This window comes from Kogia breviceps, chromosome 14, assembly GCF_026419965.1.
Source record: "Kogia breviceps isolate mKogBre1 chromosome 14, mKogBre1 haplotype 1, whole genome shotgun sequence".
In the NCBI taxonomy this organism is placed as follows: Eukaryota; Metazoa; Chordata; class Mammalia; order Artiodactyla; family Physeteridae; genus Kogia; species Kogia breviceps.
Window position 1 is genome coordinate 35,701,443 of NC_081323.1, and position 26,799 is coordinate 35,728,241.

A 26,799-nucleotide genomic window follows, 5' to 3' on the forward strand; every position below is an offset into this window, starting at 1 on the left:
TTAACATTGAATAAAATATTTATTGTGATTTTTTCCCCTGTGACATAAGATCATTTATTTTTCCTAGCTCTCCAAATGACACAGTTGCCGAACCTCTTTTAGCTGGTCTCGCCTGAAAATAATGATAAAGATTAAAGATATTAGAAACTGATAAATATAATAGCCCTAATTAACCCCCTTACAGCTGTCTTATATTAAAAAAAAAAAAAAAACACCCTAAGTAAATAAACAATAAGTAAATGGAAACATGAACCCACTAAGAAAAAAATTGATCTCTTAGTAATATTACCTGTGAATCATGATATTTCCATCCTATCATGTAATAGATCTGATAGGTGGCAGGTACAGAACCATCCTCATTTCCGTACATTTCTATAAAGACAAATCATGGTTAGAGTCTGAAAAAAATGCAAGTAGGAAAAATAAATCTGCTCAATGAAAGTCATGTCTTCCAAAGCGAAATGAATGTTAGAATACTCATGGGATTCTGAGAATGCCTCTTGTGAAAAATCCTCCACACCGAGAAGCTGACAGTAAGGAAATAGTAAGGGCTGCTGGGAAAAAGGATACGTAGCCACAGGATCTGCGTTTTGAAAGGAAGGACAAGAAATCTGATGGTGCCCTAACAGGAAAGGAAAACGTAATTTTAGGGGATAAAGATGACAGGGCACAAGTTGGTCAGTGTGGCCTGGCTGGGAAGAACGTCAGCTCCCTTACCTCTGTACACTGCTGCAGCTGCCAGCATCGTGTCTCGGTGCAGGAGGGCTTTTCTATTCCAAGCACAGTTACTCTCACCCATCCCTAAGATACAGGCAGTTTGAGATAATACAGCAAACACCCTGAGCAGCTCAACATCACAGATTTTATCTTATCTCATCCAATGGTACACCCATCGTCCCCCTTCTCTAATAGTCACATAAGATAACCTAAATAATCTCATTTTGCTCTCAGATAATAGCTAGGTACTCTAAAGCAAAACTACTTGAAGCTTCTGGGTATTAAGACAAGTCGAATTTCAGAAGGCAAACCCTGGAAGTAGGCTTTCCTTGGCAGCAATGGGCTGTGGTAGGCCAGCTGGGCAAAAGCAAGGCGACTGGCCCTCCAGGTGAGTCATCAGGCTTTGGCAAGGGCCTCTCTAATGATGCCATATTTTTATGCCCCTTTGAGCTGCTCTTTGAGGACAGGACAGGACATTGGTACAACAGGACACTCCTTCCAAGTAAGCCGTAAATGTAAGTATGAATGTGAAACTTGGAAGAGGGCTTGAAGACTCATTAGGTAGTACCAAAACTACAATGTGTTTTCAGATTTTACAACATTTTACTGATCCCAGATTAGGAAACAATTTTGTACATTCTCTTCAGGGGCACTTTTCTTAATGTTTTAACATTTATTTTTAGATTTCTTTCCTTCAAATTGACAGCTAAAAGCTAGGATTATGTCAGTCTATTGTTCACTAAAAATTAATGTTATATATTTAACATTTTTTAATGCATAGAGTCAAACGAAATTACTTTGAAAGACCACATTTTAAACTAGTTTGCAAAATAAAAAGAATTTCAAAAGTAAAAATCCTTTACATTTATTCTCTATATGTTACATGATCAAAAATAGGTTTCTTAGTTTTGTTTTTCAATAAAGATACCAATAAACTTCCCAATGTTGGTATCCTTTAGTAGTTTAAAAATAATAATCTCCCAATTTTTCAATGGGCTTATTAAAAACAATCAACAAATTAGCTGGAATAAGTTAATCTTCTCTCCAATCCCAAAAGGTTCCTATTATTCCCTAAAATAATGAAGCTCTGAAACTAAAAGCAATGTCCCATATCATGTGAGTATAAGAGCCCTAATTAATGAAGAACAAAAGACATACAAACTAGTAGATGAATCACCATGAAGAAGAGGGTGAATCTTATTCTTGTGGTCATGAAGTAGCTACATGACCTTAGTTCCATCTCTCTGGGTCCTCAAGTTGGCCAGGCTAAATGATCTCTACAGGCTTCCAATGCTAACATTTTAGACCCATTACATAATCCAATTTAAAAACATTCTCCCACATCATGAGTATCAACTGAATCAAGAGACCAAAGGTCAACTGGAACTTGTACTGGAAGGGTTTATTGCTGATGATGGCTGTGGCGCTTTCATTACTGCTTAACTCCCCATTGGCATGACTTACACATTAGACAGAGGCAACACCAGTGGAAAATAGGCCTAATTTTTTTAATGGAAATAGTTAATGCACTAGAAATTCTAAAATGCCTTCTAGGGGCTTCCCTGGTGGCGCAGTGGTTGAGAGTCTGCCTGCCGATGCAGGGGACGCGGGTTCGTGCTCCGGTCCAGGAAGATCCCACATGCCGCGGAGCGGCTGGGCCCGTGAGCCATGGCCGCTGAGCCTGCGCGTCCGGAGCCTGTGCTCTGCGACGGGAGAGGCCACAACAGTGAGAGGCCCGTGTACCGCAAAAAAAAAAAAAAAAAAAGCCTTCTAAATAACTGGTATTAGGATATACTAATTAAGATAATTAGGCACAATGCTCTTTCTGAGCATAGTACAGAAACTACAGAGCACTACTGTATAGCATAGTAACTCTGCTGCTAGGGAAGTCCACCCTTCCCTCACATGAGAACCTCCCTTCTCCTTGGGCAAGCAGTGTGATGTAGCACCCAGAGTCTAGACTTTGGGATCATAATCCAAGTTCTGGCCCTTACATAACCTGAGGCAAAGTCACTTAACCTCTATTAAACTCAGTTTTATCATCTTCAAAATGGAATGATAAAACTTCATAATGAATCTATTAAACTCAGTTTTATCTATTAAACTCAGTTTTATCATCTTCAAAATGGAATGATAAAACTTCATAATGCATCATGGAGGACCTTTACTGGAGATCACCTGGGAAACACATCTGGAACTTCAGACCAGCTCTGGGCTTTGGGATAAACAGAAAAATCTGGGAAGCAGGTAGCTGTTAAAGACTCTCACAGTGTTTTTAAGGTTAAGTTCAACTGCTTATTAAAAATAGTCTAATTTATTACGGTTTACTAGGAACAATACTGAGTACTGCCTAAAAAAATAACAACTGAACTTACCTTAAAACTACTGTGAAAGCCTCCAAAACTTTTCACGCATTCATCGGCTGATACACAAACTTGTTTTGTATCTGTAAAATTAGGTCAACATTCTGGACTTTCTTCTGTGAATTAATAATAATAGCAGCTTAAATGAGAAACACCACAACCATCAAGAAAAAAGTATAACACAATGTAAAATGCCAAAAAACAACTAGAAGGTAACACCAATTTCCAGTCTGCAGAGCAGCACCCCTGGAAGTCTGCCAAGCTCCTCCCCTCCTGCATTCACCCCTCGACCACTCTTCTTTCTACGTCAGCTGCCTCTGACCTTTTCAGTGCAGACTGGCTAACATTTCAGGATGAGTCAGGCTGCTACACTGGGCTTAAATCCTTGCTCTACCGCTTACTAAACACATCACCTTGGGCAAGTTACTTCTGTCTGTGCCCAGTCTCCTCATGCAAAACAAGAGAGGTTAACCATGCTAGCTAGTCTTACCTTCCTCATGAACATGCCTCACAAACGATGCTGGAGGGTGAGCTTGCTCACACACCAATCTGATTGTCCCTCCTCTGCACAATATTCTCCCAAGAGACTGCAAGGCTGACCTGATAAAGTCTAGATAAGCCTCGAATGGACTATCCTGCATCATTTCCCGACATTTTCCCATTCTACATATTCAAGCAATACTGAATTACTGTACAGTTTCTCAATTAGGAAAGTGAATGCTGAGTGTAACCTCTTGAGTCTCCATGATTCTATACAGGCCTTTTCCTTGGCCTGGAATGCAAGGCCCCAACCCCCCAAAGGTGCACCCACCCCTTCATTCTTCTAGCAAACTAATTTTAGCTTATGTGCTGCTTCTTCTGCAAAAGCATCCTTGATTCCCTGAGCAGATTTAGGGATTTTTCTGTGTGTTTCTCTCTGCACTTTTAAAAAGAATTATCTCACTTTACAGTTAAAAGTATATGTCTGCCTATGTCTGTGTGTCTCTTTCTCCACTGGAGCATAAGAAGATCAGGAAATGTTATTTCCAGCACTGGCTCAGTGGTTGGCACATGGTAGATGCTCAATAAATGGTAAGTGAATGAATATAAAATCAACCAGTTAACATTTATATCAACTGTTAAATATCACTTTTACAAGTTATCTTTAGATAAATTCATCCTAATCCTCTTCAGAGTAAGAGACATTGAAACTCTGGGAGGGCTCATGCCAAGGAGTACTTTCCAGAACTTCTGCTGTCAGTGCCCTTGTCCCCGCAGTGAGCCACAGCCACCCCCCACCTCTGCAGGAAACCCTCCAATACTAGCAGCCATGTGGCTGACAGGGACTTGGTGCTACGGCCAGGTGTCAGGCCTATGCCTCTGAGGTGGGAGAGCTGAGTTCAGGACATTGGTCCACCAGAGACCTCCTGGCTCCACATAATATCAAATGGCAAAAGCTCTCCCAGAGATCTCCATCTCAATGCTAAGACCCAGCTCCACTCAATGACCAGCAAACTACAGGGTGGACACCCTATGCCAAACAACTAGCAAGACAGGAACACAACACCATCCATCAGCAGAGAGGCTGCTTAAAATCATAAAAAGGTCACAGGCACCCTAAAACACACCACTGGACACAGTCCTGCCCACCAGAAAGACAAAATCCAGCCTCATCCACCAGAACACAGGCACCAGTCCCCTCCACCAGGAAGCCTACACAACCCACTGAACCAACCTTAGCCACTTGGGGCAGACACAAAAACAATGGGAACTACGAAGCCTGTGAAAAGGAGACCCCAAACACAGTAAGTTAAGCAAAGTGAGAAGACAGAGAAATACACAGCAGATGAAGGAGGAAAGTAAAAACCCATCAGACCAAACAAATGAAGAGGAAATAGGCAATCTACCTGAAAAAGAATTCAGAGCAATGATAGTAAAGAGGATTCAAAATCTTGGAAATGGAATGGAAAAAATACAAGAAACGTTTAACAAGGAACTAGAAGAACTAAAGAGCAAACAAACAATGATGAACAACACAATAAATGAAATTAAAAATTCTATAGAAGGAATCAGTAGCAGAATAAATGAGATATACCATGTTATTGGATTGGAAGCATCAACATTGTGAAAATGACTCTACTACCCAAAGCAATCTACAGAATCAATGCAATCCCTATCAAAATACCAATGGCATTTTTCATAAAACTAGAACAAAAAATTTCACAATTTGTATGGAAACACAAAAGACCCCGAAGAGCCAAAGCAATCTTGAGAAAGAAAAACGGAGCTGGAGGAATCAGGCTCCTGGATTTCAGACTATACTACAAAGCTACAGTAATCAAGATGGTATGGTATTGGCACAAAAACAGAAATATAGATCAATGGTACAGGATAGAAAGCCCAGAGATAAACCCATGCACATATGGTCACCTTATTTTTGATAAAGGAGGCAAGAATATACAATGGAGAAAAGACAGCCTGTTCAATAAGTGATGCTGGGAAAACTGGACAGCTACATGTAAAAGAATTAAATTAGAACACTCCCTAACACTATACACAAAAATTAACTCAAAATGGATTAAGGACCTAAATGTAAGGACAGACACTATCAGACTCTTAGATGAAAACATAGGCAGAACACTCTATGACATAAATCACAGCAAGATTCTTTTTGACCCACCTCCTAGAGAAATGGAAATTAAAAAATAAATAAACAAATGGGACCTAATGAAACTTAAAAGCTTTTGCACAGCAAAGGAAACCATAAACAAGACCAAAAGACAACCCTCAGAATGGGAGAAAATATTTGCAAATGAAGCAACTGACGAAGAATTAATCTCTAAAACCTACAAGCAACTAATGCAGCTCAATATCAAAAAAATAAACAACCCAAACCAAAAATGGGCAGAAGGCCTAAATAGACATTTCTGCAAAGAAGATATACTGATTGCCAAAAACACATGAAAGAATGCTCAACACCATTATCATTAGAGAAATGCAAATCAAAACTACAATGAGATATCTCACACCAGTCAGAATGGCCATCATCAAAAAATCTAAAAACAATAAATGCTGGAGCGGGTATGGAGAAAAGGGAACCCTCTTGCACTGTTGGTGGGAATGTAAATTGATAGAGCCACTATGGAGAACAGTATGGAGGTTCCTTAAAGAACTAAAAATAGAACTACCATATGACCCAGCAATCCCACTACTGGGCATATACCCTGAGAAAACCATAATTCAAAAAGAGTCATGTACCACAATGTTCATTGCGGCTCTATTTACAATAGCCAGGGCATGGAAGCAACTGAAGTGTCCATCAACAGATGAATGGATAAAGAAGATGTGGCACATATATACAATGGAATACTACTCGGCCAAAAAATGGAAGAAAACTGATTTATTTATAGTGAGGTGGATGGACCTAGAGACTGTCATACAGAGTGAAGTAATTCAGAAAGAGAAAAATAAATACCTTATGCTAACACATATATATGGAATCTAAAAAAAAAAGAAAGAAAGAAAGAAAATCATCGTAAGAACCTAGGGGCCAGATGGGAATAATGATGCAGACCTACTAGAGAATGGACTTGAGGATATGGGGAGGGGGAAGGGTAAGCTGGGGCAAGGTGAGAGAGTGGCATGGACATATATACACTACCAAATGTAAAATAGATAGCTAGTGGGAAGCAGCCGCATAGCACAGGGAGATCAGCTTGGTGCTTTGTGACCACCTAGAGGGGTGGGATAGGGAGGGTGGGAGGGAGACGTAAGAGGGAGGAGATATGGGGATATACATATATGTATAGCTGATTCACTTTGTTATAAAGCAGAAACTAACACACCAGTGTAAAGCAACTATACTCCAATAAAGATGTTAAAAAAGAAAAAAGAATAAGATACATTAAAGACTAAAGCACATGGTTTGTGTAAAAGGCTTTACAGTAAAAATAAGAGAAGCACTGGCAAAGCCTCTTAAAGGTAAATATTAGACAACAGTTCCTTAAAATACATGACCGATTAAAACCTTAAGGGAAGGGGAGTTATCAACTGGAAAGGGGCATGAGGCAACATTCTAGGGGCTGGAAATGTTCCAGTCAGTGGTTTATATAGTACTTAAAAATACGAGCAGCTGTACAGTTAAGATTAGTGCATTTTATTGAACATCTATGCTAATTTCAGTGGAAAAAAAATACACAAGGATCAAGTATGCAGTATAGGATTTAATCACTTAATTCCAGATTACGTGTGACCATGGACAAGACACTCAACTTCTCGATGTTGCAATTTGCTCATCTGTAAAATTAGGATATTAGAAAACCTCACAGAATTGCACCTAGAAAAGAATAAGTTCTATATTTATAAATCAGTGGGCAGTAACTTTTTCCAACTGATAGGTCTAATTTCTAGTCTTGTTCTCTTTTCTTTTTTGAAATGAATCATAAGCACAGCATTTCTTACATAGCAGAACAAAACTAAATGATGTATTTGAAAAATATTTTTGTCAGTAGAGTCTGAATGATAAATCATCAGCCTATCATCACTTCTCAAGCCTTCGGGTGAAGGTCTCCGTGATTACATTAGGAGGAGCCAAGTGCAGCTCAGGAGGGGCTGTGTGATTTATTATTGGTCCCCCGTCAGCTTGGGCATGCATGTTAAGGCTACCAATCCCTGATTAAATTAGAATGAGTGAAGAGTGACTTAAAATCTTTTGCACAGTGAAGGAAACCATATACAAAATGAAAAGACAACCCTCAGAATGGGAGAAAATATTTGGAAACGAAGCAGCTGACAAGGGATTAATCTCCAAAATATATAAACTGCTCATGCAGCTCAATATCAGAAAAAACAAACACCATAATCAAAAAATGGGCAGAAGGGCTTCCCTGCTGGTGCAGTGGTTGAGAATCCGCCTGCCAGTGCAGGTGACACGGGTTCGAGCCCTCATCCAGGAAAATCCCACATGCCACGGAGCAACTAAGCCTGGGCACCACAACTACTGAGCCTGTGTGCCACAACTACTGAAGCCCATGCGCCTAAAGCCTGTGCTCCACAACAAGAGAAACCACGGCAATGAGAAGCCTGCACAATGCAACGAACAGTAGCCCCCACTCACCACAACTAGAGAAAGCCCGCACACAGCAACAAAGACCCAATGCAACCAAGACATTTCCCCAAAGAAGACATACAGATGGTTAAATACCATATGCTAACTCATGTATGTGGAATCTAAAAAAAAAAAAGTCACAAAGAACCTAGATATGGGGGTATTTGTATACGTATAACTGATTCACTTTGTTATAAAGCAGAAACTAACACACCATTGTAAAGCAATTATACTTCAATAAAAATGTTTTTTAAAAAACCAATGCAGCCAAAATAAATAAATTTATTTTTTTTTAAAAGGCACATGAAAATATGTTTAACATCACTAATTATTAGACAAATGCAAATAAAAACTACAATGAGGTATCACCTCACACTGGTCAGAATGGCCATCATCAAAAAATCTACAAACAATAAATGCTGGAGAGGGTGCGGAGAAAAGGGAACCCTCCTACACTGTTGGTGGGAAATGTTAAGTTGGTACAACCACTATGGAGAGCAGTATGGAGGTTCCTTAAAAAACTAAAAATAGAACTACCATATGATCCAGCAATCCCACTCCTGGGCATATATGTGGAGAAAACCATAATTCGAAAAGATAAAATGCACCCCAGTGTTCACTGCTGCACTATTTCCAATAGCCAGGACATGGAAGCAACCTAAATGTGCATCAACAGAGGAATGGATAAAGACGATGCGGTATATATACACAATGGAATACTACTCAGTCATAAAAAAGAATGAAATAATGCCATTTGCAGCAACATGGATGGCCCTAGAGATTGTCATACTGAGTAAAGTAAGACAGAGAAAGACAAATATCATATAATATTGCTTATATGTGGAATCTAAAAAAAAGGGTACAAATGAACTTACCTACAAAACAGAAATAAGAGTTACAGATGTAGAAAACAAACTGATGGTTACCATGGGGTAAGGGTGGGGGAAGGATAAATTGGGAGATTGTGGTTGACATATACAAACTACTATATATTAAATAATAAGGACCTACTGTATACCACAGGGAACTCTACTCAATACTCTGTAATGGCCTATTTGGGAAAAGAATCTAAAAAAAGAGTGGATATATGTATAACTGATTCATTTTGCTGTATACCTGAAACTAACACAACATTGTAAATACTCCAATTTAAAAAAAAAAGTGTGACTACAAGAGTAAGTTTTTGACTGTATATCTTACCCCTTATAAAGCTGACAGAAGCACCGTACTCAGAGGAGGCTGACTGATAGGTAAAATGGACTTTGTTACAAATGGGCAGCTACAAGAAGCAGGAGAGTCAGTCAAGAGAGTGCCAGAACAGGGGTCAAGAAGGCAAGAGTTTAGCACTCAGTTCTACCACTAACAGGCAAGTTTTCTCTTTGGGCTTAATATTTCTGACTTGTAGGACAGGGGTAAAGTAGTTACCAGAGGGTTATTAGAGAAGCAAGTGCAACAGTGCTTATGAAAAACTATTAAATCTGTAAACAAACATGAGGTATGTATTTTTATAATTCACTTGCTTTAAATCATCTTACAATTTTTCAGGATCCAGATTAAGGCTCCCCCAGGTAAGCAGAGTTTGGGTTTCAGAGAACACATTTCTGATGCCTTCAGCTTCCCCCATTCATCAAAACTGTCTATGCCATTTGCGTGATAAAAAAATCAGACTTCATAAATTCTCACTGACGTAAGTTGAGGCTCTCCTTTGAGCAAACCACCTCTCCAGCCTCCCCCTCAGTCGGCAGCCTCGCCTCTTTCAGGGTTGGGGGGTTGGGTTTGTGTCCTTGCTGCTCCTCAAAGCTTCTCCCAGGCCATGACCTCTCTACTGCTTCCAACACCACCTATTCACAAATGACTCACAATGTTTACCTGGGCCAGTTGCCTCCTCTGAGCTACACAGCCACACACTCAACTGCCTACCTGACGTCTTGTTTCAGCTATTTCAAAAGCGTTTCCAACCCAACATGCCCAAGTGTGAACTCAAGAGCTGTCCCTGCCCATACTTGGTCATCTTCTACTGTTTCTCTATCAATGAAGGGCACCATCTATCTGGCTAGGAGAGCCAGAAACTCAGTGCTATGTTTGAAATGTCTCTCTCCTTCATCGGCCCACGTGTAATCCATCAGCAAGAACTGTCACAATTATCTCATAAACATCTCCAGAATCCATTCACTTCTCTCCATCTCCACTGCCACCACCTTAGTCCAAACCACCATCATTTCTCAGTAAGCTTTCCAGCTGTTAAGTTCCCTACTAGTTTATCTGCCAATCCGTTAAAAAAAAAAATACAAATCTGACATCATGACCCCTCCCCCCATTAAAATACCTCAAGGGGCCTTTAAAGATAAAGACAAACAATCTTACCAAAGGTTACAAGTCCCCCATTTATCTACCAATTTAATCAGTCAACTTTTCTTTTTACTCCCTGTATTCTGGCCAAAATGCCCTCTTTCAGTTCTTGCCATGTTCTTTCTTTTTTTTTTTTTTTTTTTTTTTTTTTAACATCTTTATTGGAGTATAATTATTTTACAATAGTGTGTTAGTTTTCCCTCTACAACAAACTAAATCAGTTATACATACACACATGCTCCCACATCTCCTCCCTCTTGCATCACCCTCTCTCCCACCCTCCCTATCCCACCCCCCCAGGCGGTCACACAGCACAGAGGTGATCTCCCTGTGCTATGCAGCAGCTTCCCACCAGCTATCTAATTTACATTTGATAGTGTATATATGTCCCTGCCACTCCCCCACTTCGTCACAGCCCACCCCTCCCCCTCCCCATATCCTCAAGTCCATGCTCGAGTGAGTCTGTGTTTTATTCCCGTCCTACCACTAACCTCTTCATGACATTTTTTTCCCTTAGAGTCCATATATATGTGTTAGCATACGGTATTTGTTTTTCTCCTTCTGACTTACTTCACTCTGTATGACAGACTCCAGGTCCATCCACCTCATTATAAATAACTCAGTTTCATTTCTTTTTATGGCTGAGTAATATTCCATTGTATATATGTGCCACATCTTCTTTATCCATTCATCTGTTGATGGACACTTAGGTTGCTTCCATGTCCTGGCTATTGTAAATAGAGCTGCAATGAACATTTTGGTACATGAGTCTTTCTGAATTATGGTTTTCTCAGGGTATATGCCCAGTAGTGGGATTGCTGGGTCGTATGGTAGTTCTATTTGTAGTTTCTTAAGGAACCTCCATACTGTTCTCCATAGCGGCTGTATCAATTTACATTCCCACCAGCAGTGCAAGAGGGTTCCCTTTTCTCCACACCCTCTCCAGCATTTATTGTTTCTAGAGTTTTTGATGATGGCCAATCTGACCGGTGTGAGATGATATCTCATTGTAGTTTTGATTTGCATTTCTCTAATGATTAATGAGGTTGAGCATTCTTTCATGTGTTTGTTAGCAATCTGTATATCTTCTTTGGAGAAATGTCTATTTAGTTCTTCTGCCCATTTTTGGATTGGGTTGTTTGTTTTTTTGTTATTGAGCTGCATGAGTTGCTTATAAATTTTGGAAATTAATCCTTTGTCAGTTGCTTCATTTGCAAATATTTTCTCCCATTCTGAGGGTTGTCTTTTGGTCTTGTTTATGGTATCCTTTGCTGTGCAAAACATGTTCTTTCTTGAAACAGGGCCTTTGCACATGCTGTTCTCCGTGCCTGGGACTCACTTCCTCCCTGCTTTACCTAGTGACCCTGCTTCATTTTTTAGGGCACAACCATCACTTCCTCAGACAGGACTCTGTTGACTCTCCCACACCAGGACCTATCCCACCTAACCCCCCGGCAACCCCCAATCCTAAACTAACCCAACTACCTGCTTTCTTTCTATCTGTGCCTGGATCTGAGCTGCCAAGTGTTGCTGGAGAAAGTCACTGAGGTGTTCTACCACCCACACATGCTCCTTCAAGAAAGTCCTGCCAGGGGATTCCCTGGTGGCGCAGTGGTTGAGGGTCCACCTGCTGATGCAGGGGATGTGGGTTTGTGCCCCGGTCTGGGAGGATCCCGCATGCCGCAGAGTGGCTGGGCCCGTGAGCCATGGCCGCTGAGCCTGCGCTCCACAGCGGGAGAGGCCACAGCAGTGAGAGGCCCGCGTACCACCAAAAGAACAAAAATACAAAAAAAAAAACCCAACAAAAAAAGAAAGTCCTGCCAGGACAGGAATAAAGATGGATGTAGAGAGTGGACTTGAGGACACGGGAAAGGGGAGGGGTGGGCTGGGATGAGATGAGAGAGTGTCATGGACATATATACACTACCAAATGTAGAATGGATGGCTGCTGGGAAGCAGCTGCATAGCACAGGGAGATCAGCTCGGTGCTTTGTGACCACCTAGAGGGGTGGGAGAGGGAGGGTGGGAGGGAGATGCAAGAGGGAGGAGATATGGGGATATATGTATATGTATAGCTTATTCACTTTGTTATACAGCAGAAACTAACACACCACTGTAAAGCAATTATACACCAATAAAGATGTTAAAAAAAAGAAAAGAAAGTCCTGCCAGCCTTTCACAGGCAGTCACAGCTCTTAAGTTCCTCTACTTCACAGCACTTACCACAATCCTAGTTTAACTTATCTTTGTGGCAGCTGCCTCATGTTGGCCTCACCCATTTTACAGTATAAACTCCATGAAGACAGTCGGCTTTCTCCTCATCCAGCGTATCTCTAGTGCTTGGCCCCAGTGCTTGCCATAACCAGCCCTCAACTCTCATATGGAGTCTAAAAATTCTTGAAAGTGTCTTACCTTGTAAATCTTCCATCAATTCAAACATTCCAGGATAGTTAACTTGAATTTCATCAGTGTCCTATTCAAAAAGAAAGACAAATCCTTTGGCATTCATTACCAAAAATCCAGATTAGAAAAGAGGTTGTAGAGATTGCCCAGACCAATCTCTCATGGTAAGCAGGAATCTTCTTTACAGTATTCTTCACAGATGTCATCTGGCTTACACTTGATTTACAAAGATTTTAAATTGCAGAATAAATGCTTGCCATTCTAACGGTAATCTTTCTATAACTCCATCAACTGGTTCTAATTCCCTCCTTGGGTTTAACAGAGAATAAAGTCTACTCTGTACTCTGCAAACAATTACCCTTTTCTTCAAGTCTTTGAAAACTCTTCCAGGACACTATAATTTTTTTAGGGGGAGGGGTTAGGCTTCTAGACAAAATTTATAGATCCTTACATGTGCTGACTTCATTTTTCTCTACATAGTCAATATCAATCTCACTCTCTCTCAAAATGTGACACCCAGAACCAAGCCAAAAAGGGTCATCTCCCAAGATGCTTTCATTCTACTCCCCGTGATGCAGCAATACTACACGGACTAGTTTAGGAAAGGGCACATGGCTGGCACAAACACAGTTTATTTCTCAAGTGAACTGCTGAGCAATGACACCCCACTCTTTTTGAAGTTTGATACAGGAGTTCACTGTTGGTACAGTGGCAGAGACCACTGATGCTCCCCAAACATCCAGGTACTCCTTGACACTTCACAACCCCAGACATTTCTCCTGGCAAGAGAAAAGTGAAGTGGAGACAAAATAATAAAGAGCTAGCGAGCCTTTTCCAGGCTGTCTCTGCTGCAGTGACCTTAAAGGATACAAGGCCGAGATAGCACAACTACAGGATGGAGAGGAGCTGCCCAACCAGCATGGCTGTAATGTGATAAAAACTCTGCGTTAACCACTCAGATGTAGGAGTTTGCCTACATTGGAAACTAGCCCTGAATACAGGACACGTTTTTTCAAGTTTGCTATCAAAATGCATGTATCTCAAACTTCATCTTATTGGCACTAACCACTTTTATTTTATTATTATTTTTTTTTGTGCTACACGGGCCTCTCACTGTTGTGGCCTCTCCCGTTGCAGAGCACAGGCTCCGGACGCACAGGCTCAGTGGCCATGGCTCACGGGCCCAGCCGCTCTGCGGCACGTGGGATCTTCCCAGACCGGGGCACGAACCCGCGTCCCCTGCATCGGCAGGCGGACTCTCAACCACTGCGCCACCAGGGAAGCCCAGCACTAACCACTTTTGAAGTATCTAGATCTTTCTGTATTCTGTAGCTTTATTTAGTATGTTAACTACACCTCCCAATTTTGGACTTTAATGTTGCACAGAATAAAATATAAAACCCTAAGGAACACTTATCAAAAACATCCATTCTAATTCCTAAAGAAATGCAAAACAAAATGACCAATTACTATCTTTTTTAACATTAGAGATACAAAAGTATAAGTGGCAGATTAACACACACTGTTGATGAGGCATGTCAATTAATGCTACCTTATGGAGGGTAATTTTACTCTATCTGTCAAAATTTGAAATGCATAGATTCTTTGACTAGGCAATGCCATTGCTAGAAATTGATCTGACAGATTATGTAAAAGAAAATTCATTGCAGCATTTTTTGAAAGAGTATAAAAAAAACAAACAACAAACTGGAAACAATTTAAATGTCCATTAACAGAGAGCAGGTTAAATAAAGTATATCTATTAAATGAAATACTATACAGCTGTCAAAAAAGAATGTGGTAGATGTATGTTTGTAGGGGAGGATCTCCAAGATATGTTATTGACTGGGGGAAAAAAAAGAGTGCATATAGAAAAAAGCAAAAGGGTATATATTGTTGCATATGTACATTTAAGTGATACAACTATACTCCAGTCTATGAGGAAAAAGTGTTCTGAAAGGATATACAAGACAGTTAACCAAAGTCATCCTTGTGGAAAGGAATGGGGTGTCAGAAGGCAGGAGGAGACTTCTGTTCATTTTGGACCCACTCCCTTACTCTCTCTATACATGGTTTGTTTGTGCTTTTTTTCATTTTTTAATAAAAGCATATGCATGGATCAGGTTGTATGTGTACTTTTCAATAAGACCATCTCTGGATAGTCCCTTCTATATATTTTTCCACATGGAGAAATTAGTTTTAAAAAGAGATTCTAAGATTAAAAATAAAATTCCTTCCAGGCTAATGCCTAACCATTAAACAATATCCTTTGAAAACAATTCAACGAAAGCAACTAAAAGCACCATCTCCTTCTCAATCAAAAGAGGGCTTCCCTGGTGGCACAGTGGTTGAGAGTCCGCCTGCCGATGCAGGGGACACGGGCTCATGCCCCAGTCCAGGAAGATCCCACATGTGGCGGAGCGGCTGGGCCCGTGAGCCATGGCCGCTGAGCCTGCACGTCCGGAGCCTGTGCTCCGCAATGGGAGAGGCCACAACAGTGAGAGGCCCACGTACCGAAAAAAAAAGAGTACCAGATTAGCCTTGTCAAAGGTCTTATTCAAATTAAGATGCGGGACCATATTTGCAGTTTTCTTCTAATATATTAGCCTGGAAACTATTCTAAAAGGAAATGGGCTTCATTTAGAATGCCAACTAACTCTAAAAATAATTCACTAAGAGGGTCATATAAATGTAAATATAATTACATGATATTAATTTAACTTGATTTCACTTTAAAAATAAAAATCCATTGCAGTATAAAAGTAATATCTAATGCTGTATGAAACATAAACCTGTGTAATTGATTATATAAAAGCTTTCTTGCATGGGAGTTTTAGAAAATGAATTAGGATGCAATGTTAATACAGCACTTTAGAGGCAATGTATATGTCTCAAGGAACAAATTTCTATAGACTTTATATATTAAATTAGCAACTAATTTTATAAACTATAGAGAAGATTATACAGCAATATTTTTGCATTATATTAATGTTTGAGTCATTCTGCCCAATTTTGGAGAAGTATATGGAAGGTATTCTGAATTATTTGAATTCCCAATTAACAGAAATGTAGGCTTTGAAATGTTATAACGTCAGGTTAAACATTTTTAGTAGAAATCTTTCTAGAACACACAACTCACTTTACAACCATAGAAAACTGCAAGCGGTTAACAAAATTTAACTTTCTTTCGATGACTCAGTAGAAGTCTCATCTTTTTCCTAATGCGCAATGACTTTTGAGTCCCTTAATACTGCTGACTAACCTGTCTGACTGGGCACGAGTTCTTCAACATCACTCCGTGAGGGTTGTCGTCAGTTCCCAGTCTCTGTCTCTTCCCTTCCCTGGAAGGGAAACCCCTTCCCAACATCAGAGGTCCTGCTGGTCTACGCCCCTTGCTTTCTATCAAAGCACGGAAGGATATGACAAGCCATTTTCGGTAGGTTGATTTTATGAAATATACTAACACTACATCTCCTTAAAAAGTTACTTTAAGTTTATAGTCTCTAATTATGCAATGAGAAGCTTTCTTCATTAAAAAAATTCCTATTTCTTCTAATCAGGTTTAGAGATGTTTTTAGGCCTGAGGGGTTTGGAAAATCATGGCAACTCCATTCTCTGGAAGGCAGTAATGACATCTTTTAGAATGACTTCGTTGCTGAAGGAGGTTTGAAGGGGGAATCACTGTCCGCATGCGTCCCTGCGGGAAGCCTTGGCCTGGAAAGTGTTAGGAGTAGAGGGAGGAGGAGAGAGGAAGGCAGGAACTAGTACTTATTGAGCATTTATTGTGAAGGTCCAGGTACTTTACATCCTTTAAATTATTTAATCCTAACGGCCACCTGTGGTGAGTAACATTTGCATTTTTTTAAAAAAATGAATGCTCAGAGAGGTGAAGTAAATCCCCCAAATTCCCCTAGCTAGTAAAGGGGCAAGGTAAGGATCCAAATTATACTGTCAGACACCAGCACCCTGCACCATCACTGCACCATGGTGACTCCTTGTTTCCTCATCACTAATGGTCTCGGGACCTCTTCCCAGATCTCTCCAGCCCTGATGGTGTACAGCCCCCTGTCCTCCCTTCTCTACCTGGATCTAACCCTGGGCCTCGTGAATGCACGCTCTCTCATTTCTGCCTCACACGGCACCACTTCACTTGAGGGCTGGTGGTAGAGGCAATGCTGTGAATGCTCCCATACACCCCCTTCCCTCCTCCTCTGGGATGCTCTAACTCTCATGTTACACCTAACTCTGGGTTTGAAGATTGTGATGGAGTAGGATGTCTTAGAAAATAGCCTCCTTGGGCTTCCCTGGTGGCACAGTGGTTGAGCGTCGGCCTGTCGATGCAGGGGACACGGGTTCGTGCCCTGGTCTGGGAGGATCCCACATGCCGCGGAGCGGCTAGGCCCGTGAGCCATGGCCGCTGAGCCTGTGCATCCGGAACCTACAGGCTCAGCAACGGGAGAGGCCACAATAGTGAGAGGCCCACCTACCACAAAAAAAAAAAAAAAAAAAGCCTCCTTAACTGAGGTACATTCTTTGTTTGAGTTACTTATTCAGGTAATGGATAATAAAAATTTTGCATTCCTACCTTGTGTCAATCAAGATAAAAAGAGACAGTGATTATTTCTGAACTGTGTAATTAATGGGTTACTCAATTCTTTTGATAGTTACCACAGTAAGCGTATTAAAGCCAGCTCTCCCAAGCAGATGTCCGAGGTCATTGACAGTAGTGAAAGGAGAGACATGTGGAGAAAATCCTCCTTCCCTTTCTGTTTCCGCTAACTGTAATGAACACCGGAGTTCATAGAGAGTGTCACCTCCAAACACTGCACCAATAAGCACTCCATCTGGTTTTAAAACATAACGAATCTGTAATAAATATAAACAACGAAACTATTCAACATTTTACATATAAAAATGTTAAAATGTTTACATATAAAAATGTTAAAAATATATGGTATCTAGATCAATATTTTATGATTACCATTCTTATTTTGTCAAATTAATAACCAGATAATTTAATAAATAACAGACAACCAACTGTCAGAAAGGCACTGCAGTATAATATTGTTGTAAAGATAGACATTTACTGATAGTATCTATAAAATATTTTATATGTTTTCGATTTTTTATAATAGACAAAACTGACTCTTATAATCAGTAAAATATTGAAAGAAAAAAAATTTAAAGTGTGGTAGAGTACAAAAATCACCATCCTCCCTGTATCTGTGCCCTTTGAAACGCTGCTCAACAACAACCCCCATTAAGGGATGGAGCCTACTTCCCCCTCCTGGAATCTGGGCTAGCCTTGTGACTTGCACTTGGCCAAAAGAATGCAGAGCAAGTTGACAGTGTGTCAGTGTCAGACCGAGGTCTCAATGGCCTTGCTGCTTCCACCTGCTCTCTAGGAGCCCTGTCTGGCCACCACGTTGTGAACAAGCCTAAGCTGGCCTGGTGAAAGATGAGAGGAAGAGGAGAAGAGATCAGCCAGGCGTCCCAGCTGAAGCCATTGACAGCTCCAAGACAATCCACTGGCAGATCAGACACCAGGTGAGCCAAGCCAGACCCAGAATTTCCTAAGTCCAGCTCAAATCCGTAATTCACAAAATTGTGAGCTAATTATTTTTAAAACAAAAAGTTGAGGTGGCTTATTATGCAGAAAAAGCTGATTTACAGAGAAACCATTATGATTCACAACATTAATCTAGTAACATTTTAGTTAAAAATATTAACATATTAATCCAGTAGCATACAGAACTAAGAAGTAACCAACTTATTTTTCAGCTTTAAAACAAAAACCAGTTTTAATTGATAACTTGAGCAAAATAGCAGCCAGAATGAATTCCAGTATCATAAATGTTTACTCAATGACTCTTAGAACTACAATCTTTAACTAGCTTTGACTCTGACTATTCTCAACAATGAGGAACATTACAGGACAGGGTGGATTCTGAAGCACATCAGAACCCAAATCACAGTAGGCTCTTTTAATTCAAGTATGCATCTTGGATTTATATTTAATACATTATGAAGCAATTACAAAACAGTATATAAGCAAACCGACTGTAAAATCTTTTGGTTTTTTTCTTCTGCCCCTTCTTTCTCTTGCCACCAAACTCTAATATAACATACCTAGAATTTAGTCCTCAGCTCTCTTCAGCTTCTCTCTACCACAGAGGGCTTATCAGTTCCCATGGATTTCACAAGGATCACTTTCCAATCTCTACCTTGAACTTCCCAGAACTCTAAATTTGTCCTTAGTTGCCTGTGTGCCATGAACATCTGTCTCTTGGTAAACTTACTCCCTCCCATTCCCCAGTACATCCAACACACACACAACACTTTTTCTCAAACCAACTCCCTTTTCCAAATGCCATATTTCTGTTAATTACCATTTTCTATTCCCTTTACCTAATCACTACCATCTTTCCCCTACTTTTACTAATTATTCTCCAGGCATCCAGACTCAAAACTTTAAGGCAAGCTTTGACTCCTGACTCTTTTTGATCTTCAGCTCTAACCAGCCACCAAACTGTTGATTCTTACTTTGCAGAGTCCTAAATACCTTTCTCTTCTTTTTAACTCCTACCACTGCCACATAAGTTTAGTGTATCTCATGCCTGGGCCACTGAAACAGTCTCTCTTCCATGTAACCAACTTCCAGCATCAGTTTTCTAATCAGCAAAATGAAGCTATCCTGCAGAGTTATTTAACACATATATAAAACAGAGCACAGTGATTGGCAAACAGTATATGCTTAAGATATGGTAGTTATTATCCTGCCTACCAGCTTTTTAATCATGTCACTTTCCTCCTCAAAATTCTCCAGTGGCTCTGAATTGCCTTAAGAAAAAACTCCTAATTCCTTAATCTGTCACCTGAGTCTGCCTAAGTCTGGTCCCAAAATTCCTCATCTATACCTGGCTCTATACAAATTCTCCAACAGGCTTCCTCTTTGACCTTTCAGGCTCCTGAGTCTCTTACACCTCCCCTCTATCCCGGGATTCTGCCTTCCTGGAGTGTATTCCCACTCCAAATCTGACCTACCCTTTGAGGCCCTGTTCAAGAAATTCCTTCCTCTTAAAGCTTTCCTAGGCCACTCCAAGCCACAGTGATCTCCTTCCCTCCTCTGAACACTAGGCTTTTTACCCACCCTTCACCTGTTTGTTGATCAATCTCAACCAAGAAGCATTTACTAGCATTGCCTAAGTATCAGGCATGGGGGAGATACAAACACTGTAGGAACAAATAGGTTCTCACCCACGAAAAATTTATAGGCAATTCAGGAAGAAAAGAAAGCCACACAGAAAATGTCTTATGATATCAGTACTATTTTGTACAAGTCTTAAATATTTATGAAAACTTTAGTAACATCTCCATAATTAGATTTCTTAATTCTCAGGGAACAGGGAGTCACTAATGTACTTCTTAATATGCCAAAGGGCACCAAGTGTATCTGGCCGACAGAAGATAATCAATTTTTTATTTCCTTCCATTTCCAATTGTCAAAAATATAAAATGGAAAACATTTATAAGTTTCTGTGTAAAAACAGAAACATCTATAAGTTGCTAACAATAAACAAAATAACACAGGCTATTAGAATCAACACTAAGATTTTTACCTGTTCAAGTGCTCTAGGAAGGTCATTCACCCAGTGCAAACTAAAATATAAAACACACATTTGTTTTAGCTTAATGTGTATAATTAATTAGTACAAGCAGCACTAGTATAATGATAAGCCACAAAAAAGGTGTAAATTTTGAGCTTTGAAATTGCATATCAAAATTCACTGATTGTTTTCATACAAGTTTTAAAATAAAAAATATTCCTAGGGAATTACCTTCCTTCTGTTGCAGGAGAAAATGTGACAGTATATCACTTTCCTGATATGATTATCTCTCCAAATAGTCTTCAATGAATAAAGTAAAAGTTATCTTTTCTAAAGGATACATACAGATGACCAACACGTATATGAAAAGATGCTCAACAACACTAATAATTAGGGAAATGCAAATCAAAACCACAATGAGATGTTACCTTATACCTATCAGGATGTCCATTAACAAAAAGAGATGACAAAGGCTGGTGAGGATGTGGAGAAAAGAGAGCCCTTGTGCATTGTCGGTGGGAACATAAACTGGAACAGCTGCTATGGAAAACACTATGAAAGTTCCTCAAAAAATTAAAAATTAAACTACCATATGATTCAGCAATCCCACATCTAGATATTTATCTGAAGGAAGTAAAGTCATTATCTTGAAGAGATAACTGTATTCCCATGTTCACAGCAGTATTATTCACAGTAGCCAAGGTACGGAAACAATCCAAGTGTCCATTAAGAGATGAATGTATAAAAAACCATGTGGTGTGTACACAGACACACACACACACACACAGACACACACAGACACACACACACACACACACACAGAGGAATATTATTCACCCATAAAAAAGAAGGAAATCCTGCCTTTTGGGTCAACATGGATGGACCTTGAGGGCATTATGCTAAGTGAAATAAGCAAGACAAAGGAAGAAAAATACTGTATGTTCTCACGTATATGCAGAATCTAAAAAAGCCAAACACATAGAAACAGAGTAGAATGGTGGCTGCCAGGGGCAGAGGGAAACAGGGAAATGTTCATCAAAGGATACAAACTCCCAGCTTTAAGATAAACAAGATTCGGGGATCTAATACACAGCATGGTGACTATAATTAACAACATTGTATTATATAATTGAAGGTTTTTAAGAGAGTAGATCTTAAATGTTATCACCACATACACACACAAAAAACTGCAATTATGTGAAGGGATGAAAATTGTTAACTAACCTTATTGTGGTAATCATTTTGCAATATATATATGTATTTGATCATCATATGGTACACCTTAAACTTACATATGTTATATATAAATAATATCTCAATAAAGCTGGGGAAAAAAATAAAGTAAAAATCATCCCTATCTGGCATCTCATTTAAACAGTGCTATTCTGAGAAATTATTTGAAGTAGTAAAAATAAGGACCTGATGACATATTCAAGGAAGTTCACCAATTAAATCAAACAATTAAGCTAGATACATATAGAATTCTAAGTCCTACTTTTGTAGGGTGAGGGGGGGAAGCCACTTCATCAGACCTATAATTTTCCCAAGGCAAACAGTATTACTCATCAAAAATAACTCAATGAGTTTTCTGATAAATAATATCCCATATTTTTTAAGACTATAAAAAAGAATAAATAAACTCTAAGTTCTATATACTTAAAACTTAATTTTAGAAATGTCTTGCATTGTCTTTGGACTCTATTTGACCCTCTCCCAGAGTGTGGTGTCGTATAACCACAAGACTCAGTCTCTGTAGAGTATGGTCACACTTTCCTGGTAGAGCTGGCATCCTCTTAGCTGAATTCCAGGACAGCACCAAAGACCCATTTCAAACCATACTATGTTAAGCTCACACTTATCTTTCATAATGCTTTCTAACAATTATTTGATACATTAAAAATTAAGGTCATATTATAAACTCTATCACACTTATGGGGAAACTGAAAGTGACAGAATTACAGTAGTTACTTGCAAATAGCAAGCACACGAGCTAAAGTTAAAACTCAGGTTCTGCCTCTGCCCAGGGCTCTTTCCCTTAGACCAAGGCTCTGTAATGTTTTCTATTTCACAATAGAAACTGAATACTTTTCTAAGTTTGTTCAGCACACCTCAAAAAGCAGAGAATTACAAACTAACTAAAGAAAACAGCAAGGGTGACCAACTCTCCCAGTTTGCCTGGAACTGAGGGGTTTCCTGAGACACAGGCCTTTCAGTGCTAACACTGGTAAAGTCTTGGGCCAACCATAATGATAGGTCACCCTAAAAACAGCCATTAAAAGGGCTGAATTGAGCATGTTGAATCTTTGAAAAACAAATCTGGCTATATTAATAAGGAGAAATAAGGCACCACACAGAATATTTTATTTTCTCTATTAGATGCTGAGGTCTTTGAGGACAGGATTCCTGTCTGAATTAATTTTTCAATTCCCCAAAGCATCGAGCTCAGTGCCTTGTACATTATAATCTATTCAACAAACATTTATAATATATGTTTTTGTAATAAATGTGGAGGGACATGGTAGGAAGCACAAAGGGAAAAAGTAACCTTGAGGACTACGTTTCTGTGTAGAAGAATTAAAGTTAAAGGAAATACGAGGGCTTCCCTGGTGGTGCAGTGGTTGAGAATCCACCTGCCGATGCAGGGGACACGGGTTCGTGCCCCGGTCCGGGAAGATCCCACATGCCGCGGAGCGGCTGGGCCCGTGAGCCATGGTCACTGAGCCTGCGCGTCCGGAGCCTGTGCCCCGCAACGGGAGAGGCCACAACAGTGAGAGGCCTGCGTACCACAAAAAAAAAAAAAGGAAATTGAAGCCAGTATACTCTTTCAAACTCTTGCCCCATCAACATGTAACAAGGTTACGTCAGCGAGGAAAACCCTTCTAACACAGATAAACTTTAGCAAATTAAGGAAAGTTGGGGAGGAAAAAAAGTTGAGGTACTATATCACTTATCTCCACTAGGGAGCATATCATCCATAATTCTTTACCAGAGAAAACTGGTTTGTGACTTAAAATAAGTTATTAAGATATTTACTCTGTTATCTATTTTATTTACCTTATAATATTAAAACTTTAGAGCATAAATAATCTATTTTTAACATATTTTTTAAACGCACAAATGGATTACCAACCTTAAACTGCTAACCACCAGATCAAATGTATTTTCTCTGAAGGGAAGAAATTCTTCATCAGCTAAAACACTGACAGTAGGAATTTCCATTTCTAAGGCATTTTTCTAAAAGTTAAAAAACAGAAGTTCAAAAACACATTTATATAACATCTTAATTATTAACACAATCATTGCTTGTTACACTTAAGTCAATGTTATATTTACTTGGTAGTTTCTCGTCCTTCCAAAAAATAAAAATTAAAAAAATTAAAAGTTTCAGTGGAATAATTGAAGCCAGAAAACTGCTAGATGAAAATATGGGTGAACACTTTTATACTCTTAGATGAAAATGCCTAAGTAAATGTGACTCAAAAACCAGAAACTGGACTTCCTTGGTGGTGCAGTAGTTGAGAATCCGCCTGCCGATGCAGGGGACGCAGGTTCGTGCCCCGGTCCGGGAAGATTCCACATGCCACGGAGCGGCTGGGCCCGTGAGCCATGGCCACTGAGCCTGTGCATCCGGAGCCTGTGCTCCACAACGGTAGAGGCCACAACAGTGAGAGGCCCGCATACCACAAAAACAAACAAACAAACAAAAACCCAGAAATTGTAAAACTGATATACTTGATGATAAACTAATCAAAAACTTCTAAAAAGCAATAAACAATGTAAACAATATATTTGGGAAAAAATTTTTTAAATATATGAAGAAAAACTAGTATCTCTAAAAAGCAAGTTCTTACAAACCACCTAGAATAAGAACATGCCAAGGTTAAAGTAGATAAAGGACTAAGGTACAGGCACATCATAAAAATTACTTACAAAATTCACAAATTGAAAAAAACCAATAGCCAAAAGACATCAAGAGCTATTTGGCTACTCTAGTAATCAAAGAAATGTAAATAAAAACAATGAAATTCTACTTTCTGCCTATTACATTGACAAAGACAATAAATGGCCCAGTGTTGCCAAAGAGAAGGAGAAAAGAGCGCTTTTGTTTAATTCTGTTCTTCAGTCTTTCTAAGGGCAGTATGGAGATGTATATTAAAAATTTAAAGCTGAACATCAATGAATCCATACATTCCACTATTAAGAATTTATTCCCTGGGAGAAAATAAATCAAAATTGCTTTATATAAGGATGTTCATCACAGTGTTGGTTACTGAGATACTAGAAATACAACTGTCTTTCAATAGAAATTTAGCTAAATAAATCGTGGAATATTCATATGCTGGAATACTATATAGCTGTATAAATAGGTGTGTGTGTGTGTGTGTGTGTGTGTATATACATACATATATATATATATATATATATATATATATATATACACCAATCATTGATATAAAAGAATGGTATTCTATGAAAAATATGGCATGTTAGCATAATAATGTTTGTATAAAACAGTGTTGGGGAGATATTATATGCCTACAAGGTGGAGACCAAAATGTCACCAGTGGTTGCCTCTGAGTGGTGGGACTAAGGGTGATTTTTCCTTCCTCCATTATACTTCCTGTACTGTTTTACTTTCCTTTATGTGTGTTACATTTATAATCAGGAAAAAAACAGCGAATTTCATTTTGAAGGAAATAAAAATAAAGAAGTAAAGAACTAAAAACCAAACCACGAGATCAGAAACCAATAGTATTAAAAAGCTACCTACCAAAGCATTTTCTGCAATGTCTGTTTGGAAAAACTTTCCAACAGTTTCCTGAAATGGAATAAAGTTGATCAGATAATACAAAAACAAAAAAACCCAGTAACAAATCAAACAAAACAACGGTTGAAATTACTAAAGGAAAAAGTGATAATTATAGATTAATTTTCAGCTTTGTAAGGGTATTTTTCTGCATGTAATTAGTATGGTACACAAATACTTTTAATAACACATATTAAGTTACATAGAATTAAATATATGCAGTCAACCCTACATATAATATATTTAACAATATTTAATAAAATGGAGAACACAGGTATGAATAATCAGCATCCTTAATTTACTCCACTGGGTTACAGCTATATGTTAACTTTTCTATGGCATAATATGCTGAGAGCTAGTCCCCACTCTTGTACCACAGAAGATCCCTCCTGCATACCATCCCCAAATTAATCTTTCTTAAACATCACTGTATCACACACTACAGCTTTCTACCTCCACCTTCCCTCCTGCTATGCCATTACTTCCAATGCCTATGAAACACCAATCCAGATTCTTTCAAATCCCAGGTCAGATTCTGTGCCCTTTCAGAAGCCTTTGATCAAATGAAACCCTACTGATTTTCCTTTCCCTTGACTCCTGTTGCAGTTTAATGACTGTACCATTTCCATGGCATTTACTATTATCAAAAACAGTATTTGGAGAGGCTCATACACACCCCTCCTCCTGCCTTGGCTCAAGTGTACTTTATTTCTAAGTAGATTTGATATAGAAATCCCACTTTAATCTCTGTCCAGCACAGTGTGCTACATACAGAGGCTAAAACAATTAATAAATGTTTTTTGGTCTGAATTACAAATTGAAAAATAAAATGATAAGCATTAATAAAGGCTACTTATATTTCATCACACACAAGATTTCTAACCAACTGATGAAATGAATATTTTTCATAGATAAAACTTCCAAATGAATGTCAATGTGATTTTTATTGTGAATTATTAAAAATATTTGAACAAAATGGTAATAAAGTATAATGTATCTTACATAGACTTAAAGAAACTATCAGTAGGAACACCGTATAAAATGGATTCAAAGAAAAGAAAAAACAATTTAAGAAAAAACTACTTAGACACAAAACAACCACTGGTTCCATCACTTTAAAAAAAGCAAAGAAATGAGCAATTCTGATATAATCAAAATCTAAATATGATACAAATTGATTAGGAAAGTCTTTCCTTAAAATTAGCCAATTTTATTTCTCAAAGTAAATTAAGTCATCAAGTAAATATACCTTATTCAAATGCTGTGCTATGTAACCTCTTCCACAACCGACATCCAAAGCAAGGGGGAAATCTCTGAAAAACAGACACAGAAGTCATATTTGTCTATAATAATACAGTCCATAAATAATTATTAAAAACTAATTTTCTTAAGTAAAAACGTTTTAGTGAACACAGCTTTCAAAAAAGTTATATCATCTGCCTTTGCTGCCTTGCCTCACAAGGTGCA

General features: G+C 38.9%; 1 protein-coding gene across 4 annotated transcripts in view; it reads right to left on the minus strand.

Moving 5' to 3' along the window:
- NDUFAF5 (NADH:ubiquinone oxidoreductase complex assembly factor 5) overlaps positions 1-26,799 on the minus strand; it is a 32,237-nt gene continuing 5,438 nt past the window's right edge. Inside the window, exons 3-12 of one of the 4 annotated variants that reach the window (XR_010836672.1) lie at positions 26,582-26,645; positions 25,297-25,344; positions 23,656-23,759; positions 20,538-20,577; positions 17,587-17,784; positions 12,928-12,988; positions 3,093-3,196; positions 718-801; positions 290-372; positions 1-112 (exon numbers count right to left, since the gene is read on the minus strand). Coding sequence is in view for 3 of the 4 variants with exons in the window: in XM_059039002.2 (XP_058894985.1) it covers positions 20-112; positions 290-372; positions 718-801; positions 12,928-12,988; positions 17,587-17,784; positions 20,538-20,577; positions 23,656-23,759; positions 25,297-25,344; positions 26,582-26,645 (775 nt within the window). In the remaining variant the exon portion in view is untranslated. The remainder of the gene's footprint in view (positions 113-289; positions 373-717; positions 802-3,092; positions 3,197-12,927; positions 12,989-17,586; positions 17,785-20,537; positions 20,578-23,655; positions 23,760-25,296; positions 25,345-26,581; positions 26,646-26,799) is intronic. The other 3 variants (XM_067014200.1, XM_059039002.2, XM_067014201.1) reach the window with 3 other exon arrangements.